This window comes from Python bivittatus, unplaced genomic scaffold (assembly GCF_059951505.1).
Source record: "Python bivittatus isolate LINGU-HERP-01145 unplaced genomic scaffold, Pbiv_v1 ctg000020_np1212, whole genome shotgun sequence".
Lineage (NCBI taxonomy): Eukaryota > Metazoa > Chordata > Lepidosauria > Squamata > Pythonidae > Python > Python bivittatus.
In genome coordinates, this window is record NW_028277030.1 from 121,173,785 (window position 1) to 121,195,817 (window position 22,033).

Consider the following 22,033-nt stretch of genomic DNA (forward strand, 5'->3'; position numbering starts at 1 on the left):
AATCTAAGCCATAAACAATGGTATGTTTTTCAATTTATGGCTTAGTATAATGTGTAAAACCAGTCAGAGACAACTGTTCCTCTTATAGGACACCATCTTTATTTTATATCACTTTTCAGCAAGTTTGCAAATATGCTCTGTCCAGTAAAAGATTAATAATAGAACTCATAAATGATTCATATGTGCCCTCAATCTGAAAATGGCCTTTACTTGATCATTTTGCACCTGGAGGTCCTTGGCTATTTATCTCATTCCTTTCAATCCCGTGAAGTAACAGTGTTACATCACTCCAAACACCAGAGATAATATGTGCATTCTCTGGCACAGATATGGAGGGTCAGTGCAGGAACCAAATGAAGCACAAACTATGCAAAAAATACCCTACATTTTTATTCTTTTTAGGACTTCAGGAAATGGTAAGCATGTTTACGTCCACAAACAATTTGTAGGGATTGGTAGCATCAACACAGACTTCTGTAAATGCTCCCCTAACTGAAATTGCTGCAGAATTGATCCCTTATTGAAAGAACTTTAAGAAAGAAAGAAGCAAAACAGAAATACAATGCCCTTTATGCTGACAGAACCTTCATCCTCACTTTCCTCCAAACAAACACAATGCATAAGAAGAAAAAATAGTGCTAAATGCATCTCCCAAAAAGTTGGCTAATAGAATGTACAAGTTAGAGACCTGTAAGATAACAGCCAAATCCAGGAATACAGCAGGAAAAATGAACTGCCAGAGAATCAGATTGTCTTCATTTATGCTTTCCTTTTTATTTCTAACTCTCCCTTCACCAGTGTTGTCCAGCAAGTCAAAGCCAAAAGGGATGGGACAGGGAATCAATAAGGGCAGCAGACTCAATTTCTAAAGGCAAGCCACATAGACTAGGTAGTCAGCAGCTCAACTGCATCTTCCACTGCACCTTCACTTTGACTGTCCACCAAAGAATACAAGGGACAAGCTGGCTTCCTGTACCTTGCCTTTGCTAAGATGCAGTAACACTGAAGAATTCAGTTTCAAGTGACCATGATCATTGCCCATCTTTGCACTTCCCCTTCGTGACAGTATGGATCTTCTTGCAACTCCAATGGGCTAAAGCAATTCTCAGTGGTCCAAATACAAGTTTGCAAGCCCACAAGACAGGTGTAGGTGGAGCGTGCCTCTGAAGAGCCTACAGTTCATCTGTGCTGTGTGAAAGGGAAGCCAGCTTTTGAATATCATCTTCTTCTTCAGTCTGACCAGGTATCTCTACCATACTTGGTTGCATGTTTTCTGTTTCTTGATCAGCCTTGGGGCTTTTTTTATTCTTTGAAGGCTTTTTTGCCTTGCCTTCCCTTTTCTTGGTCTTCTGCCCTGCATTTGCCATGTCTCCTTTCTTTCCAGTCCATGTCTCTGCCAGGCAGCCTAGAAAAACCAGAAGGACAGGAACAGATCTTAAAATATCACCAAGTTGCCACTTCCCTCTATCCTGAATTAAACATCACTGTTCTCCTTCTCTCTTCCCAACTCACAAGCTGGAGTTTCCATTCAGTTTAAATTACTAGTTCCTGAGACCAGGGGCTGCTGGGTTGATTCCAGGTTAATATTTCACAGGACTATTGTGAAGAAGTAACACCTGGCAAAGACAGGACTTGCAAATGCCATCAGTCCTGGTGAGCAGATCAAAGGGAGGCTTCTTATCAATGGTTAATGCTAAGGACAGCATAACTTAGCATTATTTACAAATGAAACTATTTTAAGATTACACCCTGATTAAGTCATCTCTTCTTGTTAATTAATCAAATCTACCTATGAATAAAACTGGGTTTCAATGAAGAGACATTCCACCCTTCTCAGGCATGAAGGAAGGAAGAATTGTTTTGAAAGTGAAAATTACTATCTTTAAATGAGCTATCTCTTACAAGTTTTCCCTCAGCAATAAAAAAGGGCAACAGCTGTCAGCCAGAGTCTTGGCTTTTAAAGGTAATAATTCTTTTTAATATGTTGTTTCATAAGGGGCTGGAGAGAAGAAAGCCATTGATCTATTCTAATTAATCCGATTAATCAACATGAGAACTCTAGTGGCTAGCCAAATCTTGGAACAATTCTAATGCACCAAAGAGTTGGATTCACACCCTGTGCTAAGTCATGGTTTATTTTAATTATACTGTATAGAATTTAAAAAATGGCCAGCTAAACTAAAACTAAATAAGCCACACGTTCTCACATATGGCATGAGAAACCAGGCATCAAGTTCTTCTTCAGAAAGTGCAGCAGAAGGAGCAGAGGTCTATCTCTTTGACTATGCTTCTGTTTGTTTCCTAACAAGAACCCTTCCATTAAGTTAAGGAATGGAGTTCCCCCGATGTGTCTAGGCAGGCTTGGCTACTCAGTTATTTTAAAGGCTGAACTCAGCATAACTTTTGGGTGAGATAATATTTTGTTCCCCGTTTTGCTCCCTTTTCTGAAAGAAAGAGAGCTATCCATGGAATCCATTTATTTAAAAGCCACATGGCATCTAAACAGATGTAATGTTTTGCCTAAATTTAAAAGTGTTCTGTAAAGCAGTAAGTGGCAAGGAGCATCTGTCCTTTTTTAGCAACAACAGGGCAGGAAGTGAAAGCAGAGTGAGAAAAGATTATTACTCCCACCTATTTTTATTTCTGCTTTCATCCTGCCCCCAGTGCAGAGCCTAACACTGCACAGAAAAACATGTTTTCCCAACTTGGGCAGTGGGCTGAGTGCATCCCTGGATCCTAACCACCCACATCCATCAGTTCCATGAAAAGGAAACTCACTTGTGTCCTTTCCTTTCAACACATGATTTGCACAGAGAAACTGGGAAATATCTTCTTGTTGATAGTTTTTATACCAATCTTCAATCACGTCTTCATATTCTTCCACCATTGTCTCACACTAGCAGACAAAGGGAGAAAACCCAAAATCATTACAGTATGACTCTTCGGAGAAAGCTACAAAACCAAGGCTTCATACCACATCCATTCACACCCTGTTGATAATTTCATTTCAGTTATAAAACAGCTATTCAAGTGCCTCAGAATCCAGACACTACAGAATAACAGAAACGGTGAGTGTAAAAATAACAGAGGGGAAAGGAGTAGAAAAATGACATGTTCAGTATTTTAAGAATTCTAGGTTTACATTTTTTATTTTAAAAAGCTACTCTTTTTTGCAAGCCTGAATCTAAAAATGAGTGCTAATATCCCGTGAAATCGTAGAAGCTGGAAGGACACTACTCTGTCTTTATGCTGTTCGCTTCTGATAGGTTTCACACTCAATTAAAAATGCTGTTTTTAAAGGCCCGAAGGATATGGAACCCAAACACCTCAAGAACTGCCTTCTCTTGTCTGAGTCTCTCTTTTCACTTAAATTACCTGCCAAGACCCCCTCCACTATTTGACATATACAGGTATCTACTTATGACAGGATCTTTTAAGGTAGCACCGACTATTCCAACTGCCTCAAAATTCCCCTCCTGGCTCCTGAAAAATGGAGCTCAGGCAATAGATAGCTCAGCTATGTTAGGAGAGCATTTTGAGGCAAGAGTAAAGTGACTGCTGACTCTGTTTTTCACTGCTTTTGTTCTTATAACATTACTTGAAGGGAGAGCTTCTTCTGTTTGTGATAAGTCACCATTTTGAACCTTCTGTCTTGAATTCACTGAGTGGCCTCAAGAGTTTTATCATATTTTTAATACAGTATTGTACAGTGTTTTGTTGCCTTGTGGGTCCTAATGGGTGGAAAAACAGGGAAACAATATTTTAAAACAAATTAAAAAATACTCTGCATACGTCTTTGTATTTCTAGTAAACCAGCATTAATATATGCTAAATGCACAAATACATTGAGTTTGCATGACTGGTGACACTGATTGTTGTTTTTATACTGGGAATAAATAATACACAGGAGACAAGATGCTTATTTGGGGAAAACAGTGAGAAGCAATTCTAGAAAATGAAAATACTATTGAAATGTGTCCTTGCTTTGTGATGGCAGCAATAAGGCAGACTTTATTGATTATATTTTTTCCCATTACAAAACTAAGAGTTTTTGAAGGACACAAAGGATTTCTGGATAATTTCCCATCAGGCTCTGCCTATATCTAGATCTACTTTGCTCCAGGAAGTTCTGTTATCCTGGGCCTTCCTGACTGCACCTCCCCAACGGGGCAGACCTTTGAAAAAGTTACATACCCGGACACACCCAAGGCTGACTTCTATGACTCAAGCCTTATGCTACTGATTCTTAGTTTGAAATCCCCCCATACCCAGAAGCCCCCAATCCCTAGAAAGATACATTTATAATTTTTTTTCCTAAATGGCGATTGGCAAACTCAAGACCTGCTATGCCACTGAAGCTTCAGCAGTCTCCCTCCAAAACAACTTCTGTAAATTCTTCCTAAATATTCAGATTAATATAAATTTTAGCTAATGAGATGTTTCATTAAATTTTAAAAGTAACTGACCATTTTGAAACTTCTTCTTTTTTGGGCCCCTCAGAGCCTCCCTGGATTACGTCACACTGAAATTTTGAGGCAGAATAGCAATTACTGATGGTATAATTTTTAGAAATTACTTAAGGTATAAAAACACATTCAGCCTCACCTATTCTTGTGTGAATTAAAGCCCCAGACTGGAAAAAAGGTAAGTCCTACCCACTCCATGTTCCCTGCGGCCCTTGAATACAGAGAAAGGGAAATCCCCAGGCAAAGTTACCCATAACTGAGTTTCATCAACCAGGAGCTTTCATCATTTGGAACTGGACGAGTACCATCAGAAATTATTTTTAATACTACAGACATGAAGCTCCTTCCACCACCATACCTGTTTCTTAAGATCAGCCACTTCTGCAGAGGTTTCATTCCATAGCTCATATGGGATATCCATCACCACTTTTACTCCTTTGTGGACCAAGTTATGAAGAGTTTCAAATGTCTCAGACATACCCTAAAATAACAAGAGTAAGTAAAGAGTCTAATCTGGAAAAATCAAGACAGCCAAAGGAAAGTGAGGAACAGAACAAGGAAAACCAGTAATGCAAGTTAACTCTTGTAGAAATTATGCAATATATGGTAGAAGCAGAATAATTCTGGGACATAACAAACCTTTGCAAATCTGTTGCTTCCTGGTCTTTCTTTGTGCAAATTGTACTCCAAAAGCCTTTTGCAGATGTTTTCTGTCACCTCAATCAGCCGAATGTCCCTGCAGACAGAAAAGAATGCTGGGAAGTTAAAAGACATCTCTGGGTGTCCACTATTTCAATTTATGAAAATGAAAACTCAGCTTGCTTTAATTACAGGGAAGGACAGATGGCCAGTTTGAATCATCTATTTGTTACTTCCAAGTTTTTTCTCTGTCAGCACTATGGCACTTTACTTCATAGTTCTTATTTTAGCACACTGCTAATACCTCAATCAATTCTCAGCACTCCTCTGAAATTGCCTACTCACTGAGGGACTAGTCAAGATAAAGAAATGTTGCATCTCTTAACAATCTTGTTCCACTTACGATTTTGTGTACTTGATTTTGGACCCCTTGCCATCCAGAAAGCCATACTTTGTGTCAATCACCTCTTTGGTCTTGCCAGTTTCATCGAAGGAAGACTTCAGTTCCAAAGCAACATATTTGCAAACTAAAAATTGTCAAAACTCAAAACAATTAGTAACTGGCAAATGGTGACTGCTGATCCACTATATTACAAGTGTTGCAATACAAATCTATGAAATAGGCTCAAATGTCCACCTTGCTTATAGCAATGAACACATTGGAAAGCAATCCAGTGGCCTCATTACTCCATTTGCAAAACTGATTAATGACTCGCTGTGTAGAGATATAATGAAAATAAAAAGATTCACATACACTCTGAGTACTAAACAAATAATACTCACTGGAAACCTATTTCACTATGAATTTTAATCCCATGCTTCCTCTAGAATACTCTAAACAATGTGCCTTCTTGGTTATGGTACCTGCCTGGTGCAATGATTTCCCTCTGAGATTTAACTGGCCCTAACCCTGGTAACCGTCAGGAAGGCTTAGAGTTGGATAAGCTTGTCCTGTGAGATGGAGTATATGTTGGTGTGCCCCAACTGTGGATCTAACTTATCTTTTTGGGTTGTTTCTTTATTCTGTACATTCAAATTATGTTTGCATTGCTGTATGCCAGCCAGAGCCACACTTTTTGCAAGCCAGGCATCCACAGAAATCCTTTACATAATAAAGCAAAACCTATTTTCTGTCCCAATAAACCCACACAACTAGCTTTGCTTAAGTCACATCTTCTCAGTCTAAATTCAGTTTCTTTTCTTTATACTGCAATGTAAAGCTATTTCAGAAATCTTAAAAACCTATAGTTCTTTCTGTTTCTTTCTGTTCCTCTTTTCTCATTTACTCATCTGGACCCATTTTTAGTGACAACATTTTTCAGATCCTTTTTTCTATTCTGTTAATATTATAAAAAAATAAATAATAAATGCCCCAGCCCCCTTTGAAAAATAGCTAGTTTGTGGATATCATACAATTCACTATAGCAGGAAAACTCTTGTCGCAGAATTTATTTTATTTTATTTACCAACATTTGTATCCTGTCTACTCTTAAACACTCCAAGCAGCTAATAGGCTGCAATATAAAGAACATAATGATGAGGATGTTATCCCATCTTTCCCAGATTAAAAACATTTATTTTATACCCTCAAAATAACTTTGTACTGTGATGTGATTACATTAGAATTACATAAGCATTCCCTCATATTTGGAGTTTCTAAACACAATTATTCCCTACTATTTTGCTTCCTGCCCCACCCCATAAATCTACTATCTCACTATATATCACCTGGATTTCTGCTTCTTTCCCTTCATTATTACAACTTAAAACTACCTTGCAGTTAAGAGAACCTATTGATCTGGTACTGTTAGAGATTAATATATTACTTTATATTCAAACTTAAAATAAGCCCCTCCTTATTCATGACCTTATTGGGGAGAAGCAGATCAACCTGGCATGCATTACCGAGACCTGGCTAGCACCAGAAGGGGGTGTTGCCCTTTCGGAAATGTGTCCAGCCGGGTTTAGGGTTTGGCACCAGCCAAGACCCCAGGGTAGGGTAGGGGGTGTGGCAGTGGTCATCCAGGAATCTCTGCTGGCCTTCACGGGCTCTGCTCCACAAGTTGCTGAATGTGAGACCCTGTTCCTGAGGATGGGCATGCAGGATGAGTTGGGAGTTTTGCTTCTGTACCAGCCTCCCTGCTGCATAGCAACCTCCCTGCCTGAGCTGCTGGAGGCCATCTCGGGGTTGGCAGTGGAGCTCCCCAGGCTTGGGGGACTTTAATCTGCCATCCCTGGGGTTGCCTCGGAGGCAGCTCAGGAGTTCATGGCTACCATGGCGGCCACAGGCCTATCCAAGGTCATCCATGGCCCAACTCAGGACAGTGGTCACACTCCAGACATGGTTTTCTTGTCGGAGCAGTGGCAGCGTGATCTGGTGGGGGATTTGGTTTTATACCCTTTGTCATGGTTAGACCACTTGACCTTGAGATTCTCCTATGCTGCTCCCCTCCGCAGGGAGGGGGGACCTATTCGAACGGTCCGCCCCTGGCGAGTGATGGACCTGCAAGGGTTGCAAAAGGAGCTGGGGGTTGTTCCTGAGGCCTTGCTGCATGGTCCAGCGGAGGCCCTGGCCGCAGCCTGTAATAAGGAGGCAGCCGGGGCCTTGGACAGGATCGTGCCTGTGCGGCCTCTCTCAGCCCATCACCCCCCAGCACTCCCCATGGTTTACGGAGGAGTTAAGGGAGCTGAAAAGGGCCAAGAGACATCTAGAGCATTGCTGGCAGAAAACTAAGGACAAGTCTGACCAAACACAGGTTAGAGCCGCTATTAAGGCCTACTTCGTGGTGGTAAGGGTGGCGAAACATTTCTATTTCTCCTCTTATTGCATCCTCAGAGTGTCGCCTGGCAGCCCTGTTTAGGGTCACCCGGTCCCTCCTCGGTAGGGAGGGCTCAGAGGACCACCTACAGGGCCGGGCAGAGGAATTTGCTGAACACCTGATGGATAAAATCGCTCAGATCTGTTCTCAGTTGGAGGCCAAGCATGAGGCAGGTCCACTGGAGATGCCCAAAGAGCGGACTTACCCAGTTATCTGGGAACGGTTTGATCCTGTTGGACCTGAGAAAGTGGACAGGGTCCTCAGGGCTGTTAGCACGGCTACCTGTATTTTAGATCCTTGTCCCTCCTGGTTGGTTAAAGCCACCACGGAGGTGACATTAGGGTGGGTACTGGCAGTGGTCAATTCATCCTTGCAGGAGAGGCTGTTCCCGAAGCCTTTTAAGGAGGCTTTGGTCCACCCCCTCCTCAAGAAACCATTGCTAGATCCCACCCTTCTGGACAATTTTCATCCAGTTTCCTACCTTCCCTTTTTAGGAAAGGTGGTGGAAAAGGTGGTTGCACAACAGCTTCAGAGGATCCTGGAGGAAATGGATTATCTGGACTCCTCTCAGTCAGGTTTCAGGCCCAGTTATGGGACAGAAACAGCATTGGTTGTACTTTTAGATGATCTCTGGTGAGAGCGAGATGGGGGTAGTGCATCCATCCTTGTTTTTCTTATCCTTTTGGCGGCTTTCAATACCATCAACCATGGTATCCTTTTGGGTTGGCTGCAGGAGTTGGGTCGCACAGTTTCTCCAAGGCTGATCCCAATCGATGTTGATAGGGAGCAAGAGGTCCAACCCACAGCTCCTACTTTGTGAGGTGCCTCAGGGTTTGGTGCTCTTGCCACTCTTATTTAACATCTACATGAAACCATGGGTTAGATCATCCGGCACCATGGGATGAGGTATCATCAGTATGCTGATGATACTCAATTATACATCTCCATCCTTGGTGACTTAAGTGATGCTGGGGCTACCCTTTTGCGGTGCCTGAAGGCTGTAGGGGCCTGAATGGGGGACAACAGGCTTCAACTGAGCCCTGGTAAGATGGAGTGGCTTTGGGTACAGGGAGCCTCAAGATCTAGTTTATCGCCTTTGGTTCTTGATGGGGTTGCACTACCCCAAACATGGTGCATAATCTGGGGGTCCTCCTAGACTCACGACTCCTGCTCGAAGAGCAGGTGGCAGTCATGGCTAGAAGGGCCTTTGCACAACTTTGTGTTGTGCGTCGGTTATGCCCCTTCCTGGATTGGGAAGCTCTCCAAACAGTCACTCATGCCCTGGTCACCTCCCAGTTGGATTACTGCAATGCACTCTACAGGGGCTACCCTTGAAGAGTATCTGGAAGCTATGGCTGGCGCAAAATGCGGTGGCGCAGACAGTTCTGAATGCCCCTAGGAGGGCACATATAACCCCGCTGTTACACGAGCTGCATTGGTTGCCAGTTTGCTTCTGGGTCCAATTCAAGGTGTTGGTTATTACCTTTAAAGCCCTTCATGGCACAGGACCAGGTTATCTGAGGAGCCATCTCATCCCCGTTATATCAGCCCGCCCCACTCAGTCCAGCAGAAAGGGCATATTGCGGACCCCACCAGTCAAGGAATTTCGACTGGTGGGCCTTTTCTGCTGTGGCCTCCGCTCTGTTGAACAACTTACCACCCAAGGTGCAGTGTGCCCCCATTCTCATGGTCTTCAGGAACAGTGTGAAGTCTTGGCTATGCCAGATAGCTTGTGGCCCGGATGGGGGCTTGCACTACTGGAATTGGCTTGTGGGGTAATTGATTCTACCTCCCCCATCATCTTGAATATTTTTACTCTTTTTATATATATGGTTTATATATATACACACAGACACATATATACATACACACACACACACTTTTTAACTAAACGAATGTGGATATTTATATTTTTAACTGTTTGAGGTTTTATTTTAATTGTGAGCCACCCAGAGTCACCCTCTGGGGGAGATGGGAGATATATAAATTTAATAAATAAATAAATAAATTAGCAAATATTTTTTCACCTACAAGAGTATTGTCGCATTTTAAGGATTAGGACGAAGAATAAATACATTCATCTTCGTGGCTACGACAAAATCGGTGCTCCATTCATTCTGGAAATATACTTGAAGGAATATAAAACTATTTACAGTGCATCTGAATCATCCTCATAGCTGGGCCTGCTGTAAAGCGACTTTTCCTTGTCTAAGCTCTTTTTTAAGCTACTACCGCTACAGAGCTGACAGCAAAGGTACTTCCATCACTTTCACTCACTCCCTCCAATTCCCATCAGCGCCTCTCACTCCGTACGTACTCCTGAATCCAAGCTCACCTTCGCATTTACTGGGCAGCTTAACCCAGTCGCTGTCTTCAGCAACGGCTCCCCCCAGCCCAGGAGCCGAAACCAGAAGCAAAGCCAATAAGGCACCGACGTTCGGAACCCACGAAGCCATCGGGGGCCTCCCTTGAGGTTGCCACGCCGCTACAGCCCCAACAGCCGCACACACGGACACTCGCAATCTTCCCTCCACTTCCGGGATCCTCCCCTTCTAGTGTAACTATAACAACTAAACGTACCAGCCAATTGCGGCCACAATCGTAGCATGTTCCAACAGACGACTCGGATTGCTTCAGTTACCAGCCAATCAAAGACTCACAGAGGTTCTAATTTCCCCAATAAGAACGGCGGAAAACGTGCTTTTTCCCGCCTTCCTTCTCCTCTTGAAGTGCTGTTCTCGTTCCTCTCTGATTGGCTTGACTGACTTCCTCCCTGTTTATCACGCTCACCCCATTCGCTACAAAAGGCGGGGGTGGGAGGAAGTGCTCCTTCCTGTTTGGGCTCAGGGTAGCGCAGTAGTCAAATTCGGTGTGCTTTCTTTGTATTATTCAGATTTTCCATTTATTCGAAGTAATAATAAAGAAGGAATGGGATAGGTAGGGCTTCTCCAGCTTGGCACCTCCAACTTGGCCTGAAAATTCTGTAATGGAAGTAAATGAGAATTCTGGGAGCTGTAGTTGAATACATTTGGCAGGCACCATGTTTGGAAATAGACATAAGACATTTTGCTGCTGAGACTGAGCATGAAATGGCACCCTGTCCCTCCAAGTCAAAACAAATAATATTCAAGATTGGCCAAAATATTTTATTTCCTGGCAGTACAAATGCAAGATCAGAATGAGTACTTATTTATTTATACATCACATTTATATAGCTGCCCATCTCACAAAGTGACTCTGAGCAGCTATATTATAGTTTGCTCTCTCTTGCTGGTGTTCAGAGGGAGCTGTCTGAGAGCTGCCTCATTCTGCTTAGTGGCCTTCTGCAAATGGGCACCCCCCAGATATGTAGGACCAATCCCACAATCCATTGTCTCTGCTGGTCAGAGGTATATGGAAGCACCATATCTGTAAGAAATCCAGTTTGAGAAAGCTCATTTACAAGAATGCAGTGGTCAGTAGTATATCCCACTAAGCAATTGTGCTTATTCTTAGGTAAATTTGTATGACTGCAACCTTGAGTGATTACGTGCCATCAAGTTGTTGTCGACTCTTAGTGACATAGATATTCTCCATGATGATCTGTCCCTAGCCTGGTGCTTCAGGTCTTGCAAAGGTGTCCCATTGCCACTGTAACTAGGTATACACCTTGCTGCTGGTCATCCTTTTCTTCTCTTTCCTTCTGCCTTTCTTACAGAAGCTTCAATATTCAGTTTTATCAGTATGGCTGCAAGTGGGAGAAGATTTAATAATTCCTCCCCCTACCTTGATGTCCTCATTCTGTTTAAAACTACATATCTCAAAATTGTGGCCCTTTGTTTCTGGGGAGAGAAAAGTTTCTAGGCATCAGATGGTATTGCATAATTTCATTCTGATACCTCATCCTCATCCACTAAATTGTTTCCTTCATGCTGCAGAATACAGTAGGGATAACTTGGTGTCCTACTTTCCATCTCTCTTCTACTACCATGATGTACATAAAAAAGTTAAAACTGGAATAACTAAAGGCTATTCCCTTTTGGACTGACCATGATTATTTCCCACAATATTCTTTTCCTGTGACTCTGAAAGGTTCTGTGCCTTTTGATATTTAGATGTAGATAGGTATATAAATAAAATAAATTCTTGCCTCCCTCCCTCTCTCATTCTGCTTTTGCCTGCCTTTGTCCCATTTTGCCAGCTATTTTGTGGCTTCTTGATGTTTAATAAATAAATATTAAACTGTATTTTTTGCTAGCTGAACTATGTGGTGTGCATGCTTGCTCTGATCTTGCTATATGGAGTGACTAGGAGTAATTATCCAATATATTCAAGGAAAAAAATCATTGATCTCAGTTGGCCTTTAATATAAATATACATAGGATTGAGTTGTCAGTCTCTCATTACTTGATAACTCAAAAGATAACCATACCTTTTGTATTATACTTTACGTGCAAGAACTTTATAGAGTCCTTATAAAACCTTATAGAAATGGGCAACCTGTGGCCCTTCGTATGTTCCTGAATTACAGTTCCCGTTTCACTCATCACTGACCATGCTGGCTGGGTTTAGTGGAAATTAAAGCTGAGGTCATTTGGAAGGATGTAGGGTGCTCTCCCATTATAGGTATGTGGCTACATTTGTGCAAGATGCTTACTCACAATTAATCTTTAAATTTAATTAATCAAATTTCCTGGCTTCATATAAGACACTGAATTATAATCTAATCATATTGCCTGGATCTTCACAGCCTGCTAGGCTAAAATGTGATTAGCTATTTTTGGGTCCATTGTGTCGTGTGAATACATTAGCATTAGTATCTTGGATACTGCAGCTGGGGAAAACTAAAAGGCAAAAGAGAAGGTTGTTCCAGGCCATCACAAAAGCTTGTGGCACAAATAACTTTCAAACTGGGGATCTCCCTATGCCATAGTTAAGCAGATCACTATTCTGCAGTTAATACAGGTGTAAGCTTTAATGTTACTAGACCCTAACCTGGAGATGCCTGCCCACAGTTCATTTTTGTAACTCCTAATTTGTCATATTGCCACAATGCAAATGATACAATTAGTCACTGATCTAGTCAATTTATCTTTACTAGTATATCTGGCAGCATGCTATCATACTAACTGGATCAGAAGACAGGAGTTGGGAATATGGAACTTCCATCCACTTTCTCCAGGAAATGCCTGGAATCTCATGAGCCCTTGCACTAGGCTAGAAAGGGGTCTTATCACTAGCCCCTTCCCCATTGGCCAGAGAGGCAATAGTGAGGGGAAAGAAGAAAAATGGAGAGGAGAAAAGAAAACTAGCAGTGTTCCAAGTCCTGATCCACACAAAAACTTACAAACCTTCATTCCAGCTGCCTCTCCCTGCTGTCATCTTTCCTTTCAGCAGTTCCTTCACACTAACCCCTATCATACATACAGTACTCAGATCTAGGGATATTTTCCTGCAACCCCTGTTTTCCTCCTTTCCCCTACAGGTACATAAAAGGCAGAAGATAAGCTGCCAGTGAGAGAACCAAAAAGCATTCCGCTCCCTTCTCCATTCCCTCAACCCTCAGGATGGTCCTCATGAAACGACTCATGAAAAGAAAAACACTCTAAGCAAGGACAAGAAAGCCTTTAATGAGAGAGAAAAAAGCACCAATGAAGAAAGCAGCCATCTCCACCCCAGGGGACTAAGGCAACTCAGGAACAGGAGAAAGGGGGAGAGAATTCTGGAAGTTGAAGTCCACACATCTTAACGTTGCTGAGATTGAGAAACTCTGCCTTAAGGCATATCCATCTTTTTTCAGGCTTCCACACAAGCCTGAAAAATAGATGATGATGCTTTAATGAATCATTAATGAATTATTTAATAAATCATTAAGGCAGCATGTTTTACATTTCTATAAGCAGATAAGCTTTATGTTAATCCTGATGATGATTAAGCAGCAATGTGGAATTAGTCTGATGTTTCTTGAAGCCACCAAATGGAGAGATCCCACTGATTTACAGTTCAGTCAAAGGCTGTCTTCATCATCCAATTGCTGGAACCTGGGAGTTAATAACTGAAACCAGGATACTTTCTTATGATCCTGGAATTCTGAATGGACATCTTATCACAAAATGATAGCATTGCAGGTGACCTTTATGACACTGTAGTCTACATTGTGCTGCATCCATAGCATATCTAATAAATGGACTTCCAATTTCTAAATAATATTAGTCCATCACTGTTTGAGGCAGACTGTTCCAGATTCCTTGAAACATTTCATATACTTTTTAAAAAGTATTAGCACCTTTGTTCATCTTTGCTTTTTACAATTTGAGCCTATGATAACAATATGCTACAGTTTTGCTTACTTCTTGTAAAGGATGCAGCAGGTCATCAATACATTAAACATGAGGAGCTTGAACAGCAAAGTTCTGATGGCCAGAAGATGTAGTTCTTGTGTGCGGTTATGCAGAATTTCAGTGGATAGTATCTGGTCCTCCACTGCTACAAAAAGCAAACAAAAACAGTGCTTTAGAGCAATATTTGTAGCAAATACTCATTTCTTAGACATTTCTAGTCCTGATGTTCCCAAATGATATATTCTGTGATTTTATTAACTATCTCTTTGAACTTACTTTAAACTACAGGTTCAGAACCAGGATGCATTAAACTGTGAACGTGTGTTCTATGGTTTTACAAGTCATTGCTCCGTTGATTGACAAATCATAAATATTATTTAAATCTGCTTCTTCAGCCATTTTAGTCACATATAAATCATTCTTTTAACGTAAACACAAATATAGTATTCAAACATGCAACATTTTGACAACATTCTGTGAATTAGTTAAACCTCATCAATGTTTTATTTGAAATGATCCTTTATGTTGTCTGAGAAAACATAGAAAAAGCACAAGGACTGATGAAATGAGTGGCCCATAAAAAGTGATTGAATGAAATGCAGTAATTCCCTTCTAGATGCTTAGCATGGAACTACTTAGAAAATAAGGAAATATTCTGCTTTTACCTCCTTGACTTTCATCCAGGCATGGATCATCCATATGTTCTTCTGTAAAATAAAATTAATAGTTACTATGAAAACATTATTATTTTCTTGAATTCTTAAAATTTCCAAGTTATTAATATCTTCAGTTAAGTTAAAGAACAAGTATGATGTTTTTGACTCATTTTTTAACTAGGTTTTTATCTAGTTTTTAGGACTTGTGTGGAGAACAGATCATGTTTTAGGTAATATTTATGCATAAATATTGAAAATTCAGAAGGGTTCGCAAACTTTTAAGCACCACTGTAGTTATTAGACATAAGTGGTTTATTTATTTCTTGCCTGCCCAACCCCAGTAAAATTGTTACCTTTATTTATATGGGGCCAGTGTGCACAAATTAATTATTTTAGTTTGAGGAACTAAGCCCTACTATGTTTGGTTTTGGCTTAATGTGTTTTGTGGATTCAGGTATTATGATTTGTAATCAATAATTTTATGGCTCAGCATGTCATGTTAACCTAGCCAACTCTGCTTTATTTAATAAATCATGGTTAAATAAGCCAGAGTTAATGCAATTTATGAACCTAGCCACTATATAATAATGTAATGTCATTTTTTTACACTTTAATATTTTCTCCCTCCCCCTTGGATAAATACCAGAGATTTGTAGAGAGGTAGTGTTCCATATGCTTGAGGTTTGGTTTTGTGCAACAGAGCAAATGACAGTATTCCATGATTCAAATTCTTTGCTGGGGATGGAAATTTGAGAGATTTTGCTGAAAGAGCCATCTTCTTCCTTGGAAATGCCATAAGTATAAGATTCCAACATGCTCCCATTTCCATTGGAAAACCAAATGACTCTCAGTGAGTCCTCTGAGAAATCATTCACCAAACATACAATCAGGGTCCTTCTCTCACCATTTACTTGCAGATAGAGTGGTGGTGTCAGGGTTGAAAATAAACCCAAGGAGTAGTGACCTGTTATCCAAAGAAATGGCTTATTATAAAGATGCATGCACAAAATTAGTTTGGAGGACTACTTTTTCCCCCTATGGAAATAATAGAGCTTTGCTGAGATTGTTGTTGTTTTTGGAGGTTCTCTGGGATTTATTTGTGTCTTTTTCCATAAAAATATAGTTCCTTCCCCTCCCCTTGGGCACTCACTTTGCTTCATTCACAGAATTTTACAAATCTTCCCAACACCGTTGTCTTATTTATGTAACTCAACTATGTTTTTTCCAATTGTTTCTTTTTTCTTTTCTTTTCTTTTCTTTTCCCAAAGAAGTTCTGAAAATTTTACTCACATGTCAAGAGCTGGAGTGCTGTAATGATCAACAGATGCCCAAGTGGCCTCCAGGCCAAGTTCACATGGGGAGCCCACAGCATCATTTCAAGGAACAGGAATGCTTCTGAAATGTGTGGTTTTAACTGACAAACTCAACTGTAGCACTTCTTCCTTTCTGACCACCGTTTTTCTTTCCCATTGCTAACAGCTGCACAGCTGCTTGACAAAACAGCCAAGGTTGTTGTTTTTTTTAACTCACTGTCCTTTTTAATATTTTCACAATGGCTGGTCTGTTTGTATTGTCACAAACAGGTTTTGTGCTACTATTTAAAAATAAATGTATCTAAAACATGAATAGATACAATAGGTACATGTATGTGTGTACATATCGTTTATTTATTTTTAACCATTTATATAACTGCCCATCTCAAACTGCCTCTGGGCAGCATATATGTTGATTGATTGATTGATTGATTGATTACATACCGTCAAGTCATTTTTGACTCTTAGCGACCACACAGATAGATTTTCTCCATGACAATCTGTCTCTAACCTGGTCTTTCAGGTCTTCCAACTGTGCACCCATCACCACCGTAACTGGGTTTGCTGCTGGCCATCCTCTTCTCTTTCCTTCCACCTTTCCTAGCATTCGAGTCTTTTCTAGATATTTGCATAATATGTCCAAAGTAGGATAATTTGATCCTGGTCATTTGTGCCTCAAGTGAGAACTTTGGGTTGATTTATGCAATGCTCCATTGCTTTTGGACTCTTTTAGACTCCAGAGAATAAGTATTCTCAGGATTCTTCTCCAACACCAAAGTTCAAAACCATCAATACTCTTCCTATCCTGTTTCTTCAAAGTCCACAGCATATATATATCCCCCCCTTTTTCTTCTTAAAGTGTGATTAGCATCTTGCACAGCTTTTAGAATGTGTTAATAACACCTATTGGGAGGAATAAGGAAGACAATTGGATCAGGTTTTGTAACTCCTTAAGACTAACAAACTTTCATGAATCAGACTTAACTTCATTAGCATTGAAGAACATTGTCTTGAAATAGGCAATATACAGCTTTAATAGGGTTATCATAAATACAGGGAACACTATAGATAGTGACTGGCTTTGTCGATGGCATTCCTTAGGTAATTCTCACTGTCTTTGACCAATCCATTTCCAAAGTGGCTATGTATTTATAATTCTCCTGTGTCAATATGTTCTATGCATCTAGTGGTGCGGTCTGTGATCCATAATGTATTAATCTTTGAAGTGCCACGATATTTTTGATGGCTTTTGCAAACAACTAACTCAGCTAAAAGTAAAGCCAAGTCAGCTCTGCTACTTGTGACTTCATGAATTACAGTGGTACCTCGGGATACGAACGCCTCTACTAACGAACATTTCGGGTTACGACCAGCTTCGGCAGGAAAATTTTACCTCGGGTTATGAACTTGCCTCTACTTACAAACCGGATCCGCGGCCATTTTCCCTGCTGTCACGCAGTCGCGGCTTCCTGTGGGCGAGGTCGCAGTAGCAAGGAGATGTTCGGTGAGGCTCGTGGTGTGTTTTGCGGTGTTTTGTGAAGGTTTTTGGTGTGCGTGTTAGCATGGCTCCAAAGAAAATGCAGAGCAGGCTTGGCGGGAGTCAGGCTCTGAAGAGGAAATTGCCTCGGGTTGCGACCAAATTCGGGTGGAGGGCGGAACGGATTAACCGGATTTACATTGAACCCTATGGGGAAATTCGCCTCGGGTTGCGACCAAATTCGGAGGGCGGAACGGATTAACCAGATTTACATTGAACCCTATGGGAAACTTTACCTCGACTTGAGACCAACTCGAGTTGCAACCAGAGTCACGGAACGGATTAAGTTCGTATCCCGAGGTACCACTGTATTTATTTATTCAATTTATATAGCCACCCATCTCACATTTGTGACTCTGGGAGGGCTTACAATTAAAACATAAACAGTACCAAAAAACAATAAATAAATAAATAAATAATGGAACCAACCATACAAACAATACAAAGTGAATATATCCATATAGTTTCGGGATACCTGATCTGAGCTGCAAACATTCAGATAACCATCTTGGCAAATGTGGTAGTAGTTTGCCACTGCTGCCTTCTGGGGTATTTTTTGCTATTTTTTTTCAAGCTGCAACTTTGATAGTTCTTCTTGATCTCTCATCCAAGTTCTAACCTGGACCGATCCTACTTGCCTTTCCACACCAGGCTACCCCTCTGGAAATTGATATGAAGTGTAAACTCTCCTTGTGCTTATATGATTTAACTCAGTGTTTTTCAAACTTGGCAACTTTAAGATGTGTGGACTTCAACTCCCAGAATTCCCTAGCCAGATCTGGACTGCCAAAAATTCAGATCCGGTAGCCCCCCGAATCATTTAGTATGTCTTTCAAAGGCTGGCCTGATACGCTTTGATTTCTGCCAGCGCCATGGGGCCATCAGGGGAAAGGAAGCCGGGTTTTCCATTAATGAAAGAGGCCCAGAACCGAAGAGCGCTCAGTTCCAGGTTGTGGTATCTCCCCGCTAATAGATCGATCTTGGTACGGCCCGTCCTACCTCCCCCCCCCGGCCGCTTTAATGGTAATTTCCAGGAAGCCCGGTGGAGACGGGCAAGCGAGCGCGGATTCCGACTTCGGGAAAGGTTTGGCGTTGGGGGTCCTTTTTCCTGGACCTCCTCTGGTATGGGTAAGGCGGAGCGTGCGTTGCTTCTGGCCAGATTGGACGGGAAAGACCTGGCCGATGCTGGGAGCTGTAGGGCAACAGGACGGTTTGGCTGTCCCTTTGAGGTCCCCGGGCTTTCAGAAAGTGCCGTGGTACGTGCTCCGTGGGGACGTGCTTTGCAGTAAACACGCTATTCACGGGCGCGGGGGGTCTCTGAAGGAAATGGCACAGAGCACGTTCAGCGTGAACGTCCGCGGAGCTGCTCCTGTTTCGAATCATCAAGCCAAAGCGATCAAAAAGGGGGTGGCAAGTCAAGTCCTCCGCCCCGCTTCCCACGAATTGACTGATCCCTGTATGACCCTCCAGATGCCATGCAGTGAAGGACCTCCTGGAGCTGAAGGAGTGATCCAGGCCAGAGCCCAGGGACCACTCGGGAAACAGCCTTCTCCCGGGTGCCTGTTCATCTCAGGGTTGAGGGTAGGAGACTGATGTGGGCAGAGGTGATTCTCCCATCTTTCTCCCCGTGTTCAGGCACGCGTTTGAGGGCTCTTCCTTTCCACTGGTGACCGGGTGATCAGCGTTGTGGATTAGCAACCAATTTGCAGAGTGCCCCGAAGAATGGAGTCTGCTGTAGCAGAGACAGCAAGTGCATTTCCCAGGGCAGCAAGCGATAGAAAGGAAGAGATGCAGAATGTCCCTGCTGACCCACCTCCTGCTCCAGATACCGGGGTTTCATTCTCAGAAATCCTTCACCTGATCCAGACTGGGCAGGACATCCCTGGACTCCAGAAGCTAAATATCTCTGCCACAAATGGGAGCCCAACACCATCTCAGATGACTCAGAAACCCAAGCCTTGGGAGAAAAAAACATGACAAGCAGAAATTTGTGGAGTTGGAAAGTTGAATGGAAGATTTAACTCTTACCGGATGTTAAATAAATATGTTTAGCTACTCCTGGCCTTTCAGGTTTCTAAAATAATTGACCATACTGTTAAAAAAAGAGGAGTTTGTTTCCATGAAATCCAATATCCAAAGATTAGTTCAAAGATGATTAATATATGTATGTGTTTTTTCACTAGATATAGGTGAGGCAAGGAACCAAAAAATTCCCACTCTTAGCCCAGTTCTGATTTCCCACTTAATTGTAATGTAGCTTCTTTGGTTTTGGCTTAGTGTGATGTGTGAAGCAAACCATTATTTCACAGACCATGGCTTATTATAGAAATGCCTAACCTGAGGCCCCAAAGCTGCATATGGCCTTGAAAACATTGGGCACAGCCCTAGGTTTTTACCAAGTTATTACCAAAAAGCAATTTTTATTGTAACAGAATTGGTATATTATTAAACATGATTGGAGAATAATCATATGAACTATATTTACTTTTTGTTTAATTGTAAATTACATCTAATTTAGTTTTTGTGTTGGTCTCATCCACTGTTTTTGGTGAGTGAACTTTGTATTGAAAAGTCAAGCACAGTCCTTATTGTAGAAAATATTGTCCATTCCTGGTTTATAGCTAAATATGTTGTGCAGACATAACCTTTGTATCTTATTCAACAACCACTGAATAAGCTGAAACAAACCACGCTATACTACAGTGTGTGATCTCTGTCATACATTTGAAATTTCTGCAAATAGTATCAACTAATGTTCAAGCCATTGTTACTAGAAAAAAATTTGGGGGGCTTTTTAAAAGCTGACCTTCTTTACTGAACATGGGCAGCTAGTCTTAGATTCTTAATATTTTCTGTGTTCACTGAACTCCATTTAATTAGTCTACTGTCTAACATTTCCCTCCTTTTAACAATTTTAGAAGGGAGGAATTTTCCACAGCAAATTTTTAGAGGTTTTTGTTGTTTATGTTGGCAATTTTTAGCTTTCCAAGGATTTGTTTTTTTAAAGGAGACATTTCTTTCACACTCTGAAAATGATGCAAATCCCACTAAGGTAAGAATTCCACTTACGTAGAGAAGCCAGAGACAAGATATACTTGGTTTTTAGACTAGAATGTAAAGATGTTCCAGGATAATGTTGAATTAGAGCTAGAGAAAAGCAGTTTCTGGCATCTTGTGCAATCTAAATACTTTATATGGCTATTGTGAGGGTAAAATGTTATGAATATAATTGAAATAAATACATAGAATTAAACAAATCTGTAAATATTAGCAACAATAGAGAATGTGTGACCTGCCAGATGGAGCCCAATCACTATTCCCAATCTTCTTGAGCATTTATAATGTTGCCTGGGGCCAAGAGGAGCTGGAGTAGAGCAACCAGTAGATTTCCCACACTTGCCTCATAAACTTACAAATTAAGGTTTCCAGGTGAGGAGAATGCTACGAACATATAATCTCAGGATTGGGGCCTGCTTAGTTTTTATTAAGAAATTTTTAAAAGAATAAAAACAATACAAACTTTGAGAGAGGAAAGTAAGGAAAGAAAAGTAATAAGTGAAAAATGCGAAGAAAAAGAAAAGAGAAAAAAAAAGATACAAAGAAGCAGCTTCCGGTCTTAACAACAGTTACAAGTACATTTATATTTTACTGTCTCTAAAGTTACAACATAATTCCCTTCTTTGCCATATTCTAGCCTTTCTAATCATCAAACCCATAAATCAAAAGTTCATTTTTTTCTTTTTTCAGAAGAAAGTCCATAAGGGGTTTCCAGTCACTAATAAATGTAGTTATTGTCCTTTCTGTAATCAAGTCAATTTTGACATCTCTGCTAATTCTGCCATCTTCACCAGCCATTCCTCCATTGTGGGTATTTCAGAGTATTTCCATTTTTGTACATATAATCTTGCAGCAGTTATCATATATGAAACTGCTTTCCACAACTCTGAACCTGCTTAGTTTTTTGAAGTTGGCAAGGTCAGTTACAAGTTGTCGCTTGCTTGGGTTCAAATGATATGGTGAAATGATCTTTCGTTGTGGTTTGTTAACCCATGATTCATTATGGAGTGCCTAGATAACAACTTTTACTTTAAGAAAGAAAATGAAACTCAGATACATTTGGAACCATCACCATCAAGCCTCTTTATAGTTAATTCAGCCCTTGCCAATGGGTTACCTTCCCAATGTAATGGACTATAGCTCCCCAAATCTTCACTAGACAGCACCAATTTGGGGGACAGCTAATCTAGTATATTTACTTACAATTCATTTTTTTCAGATACTTG

At 41.0% G+C, this 22,033-nt stretch overlaps 2 protein-coding genes across 2 annotated transcripts; both read right to left on the reverse strand.

The window, feature by feature from the left end:
• Positions 1 to 370: 370 nt before the first annotated feature.
• CNPY3 (canopy FGF signaling regulator 3) lies at positions 371 to 10,477 on the reverse strand. The gene is made up of 6 exons (XM_007426617.3): positions 10,260 to 10,477; positions 5,509 to 5,632; positions 5,106 to 5,202; positions 4,825 to 4,947; positions 2,779 to 2,896; positions 371 to 1,405 (listed from the first exon to the last, which is right to left on the reverse strand). The coding sequence occupies exons 1-6, from the start codon at positions 10,378 to 10,380 to the stop codon at positions 1,173 to 1,175; spliced, it is 816 nt and encodes a 271-aa protein (XP_007426679.1). The 5' UTR covers positions 10,381 to 10,477; the 3' UTR covers positions 371 to 1,172.
• A 3,299-nt stretch (positions 10,478 to 13,776) lies between these two features.
• Positions 13,777 to 16,442, reverse strand: PTCRA (pre T cell antigen receptor alpha). Its single transcript, XM_088148337.1, has 3 exons — positions 15,544 to 16,442; positions 14,910 to 14,951; positions 13,777 to 14,389 (listed from the first exon to the last, which is right to left on the reverse strand). The coding sequence occupies exons 1-3, from the start codon at positions 15,899 to 15,901 to the stop codon at positions 14,250 to 14,252; spliced, it is 540 nt and encodes a 179-aa protein (XP_088004463.1). The 5' UTR covers positions 15,902 to 16,442; the 3' UTR covers positions 13,777 to 14,249.
• Positions 16,443 to 22,033: the final 5,591 nt, after the last annotated feature.

What these genes read in the sequence shown, in the direction of transcription:
- PTCRA (XM_088148337.1), bottom strand. Translation starts at nt 15,901, where the DNA reads ATGCATCTTTATAATAAGCCATTTCTTTGGATAACAGGTCACTACTCC. An exon ending in TACCTCTCTACAAATCTCTG is followed by an intron (nt 14,952 to 15,543) that starts GTATTTATCCAA and finishes TTTATTTTACAG; the next exon opens with AAGAACATATGGATGATCCA. An exon ending in CCTGGATGAAAGTCAAGGAG is followed by an intron (nt 14,390 to 14,909) that starts GTAAAAGCAGAA and finishes TGCTTTTTGTAG; the next exon opens with CAGTGGAGGACCAGATACTA.
- CNPY3 (XM_007426617.3), bottom strand. Translation starts at nt 10,380, where the DNA reads ATGGCTTCGTGGGTTCCGAACGTCGGTGCCTTATTGGCTTTGCTTCTG. An exon ending in GAAGCAACAGATTTGCAAAG is followed by an intron (nt 4,948 to 5,105) that starts GTTTGTTATGTC and finishes TTGTTATTTTAG; the next exon opens with GGTATGTCTGAGACATTTGA. An exon ending in GTTGAAAGGAAAGGACACAA is followed by an intron (nt 1,406 to 2,778) that starts GTGAGTTTCCTT and finishes TGGTTTTTCTAG; the next exon opens with GCTGCCTGGCAGAGACATGG.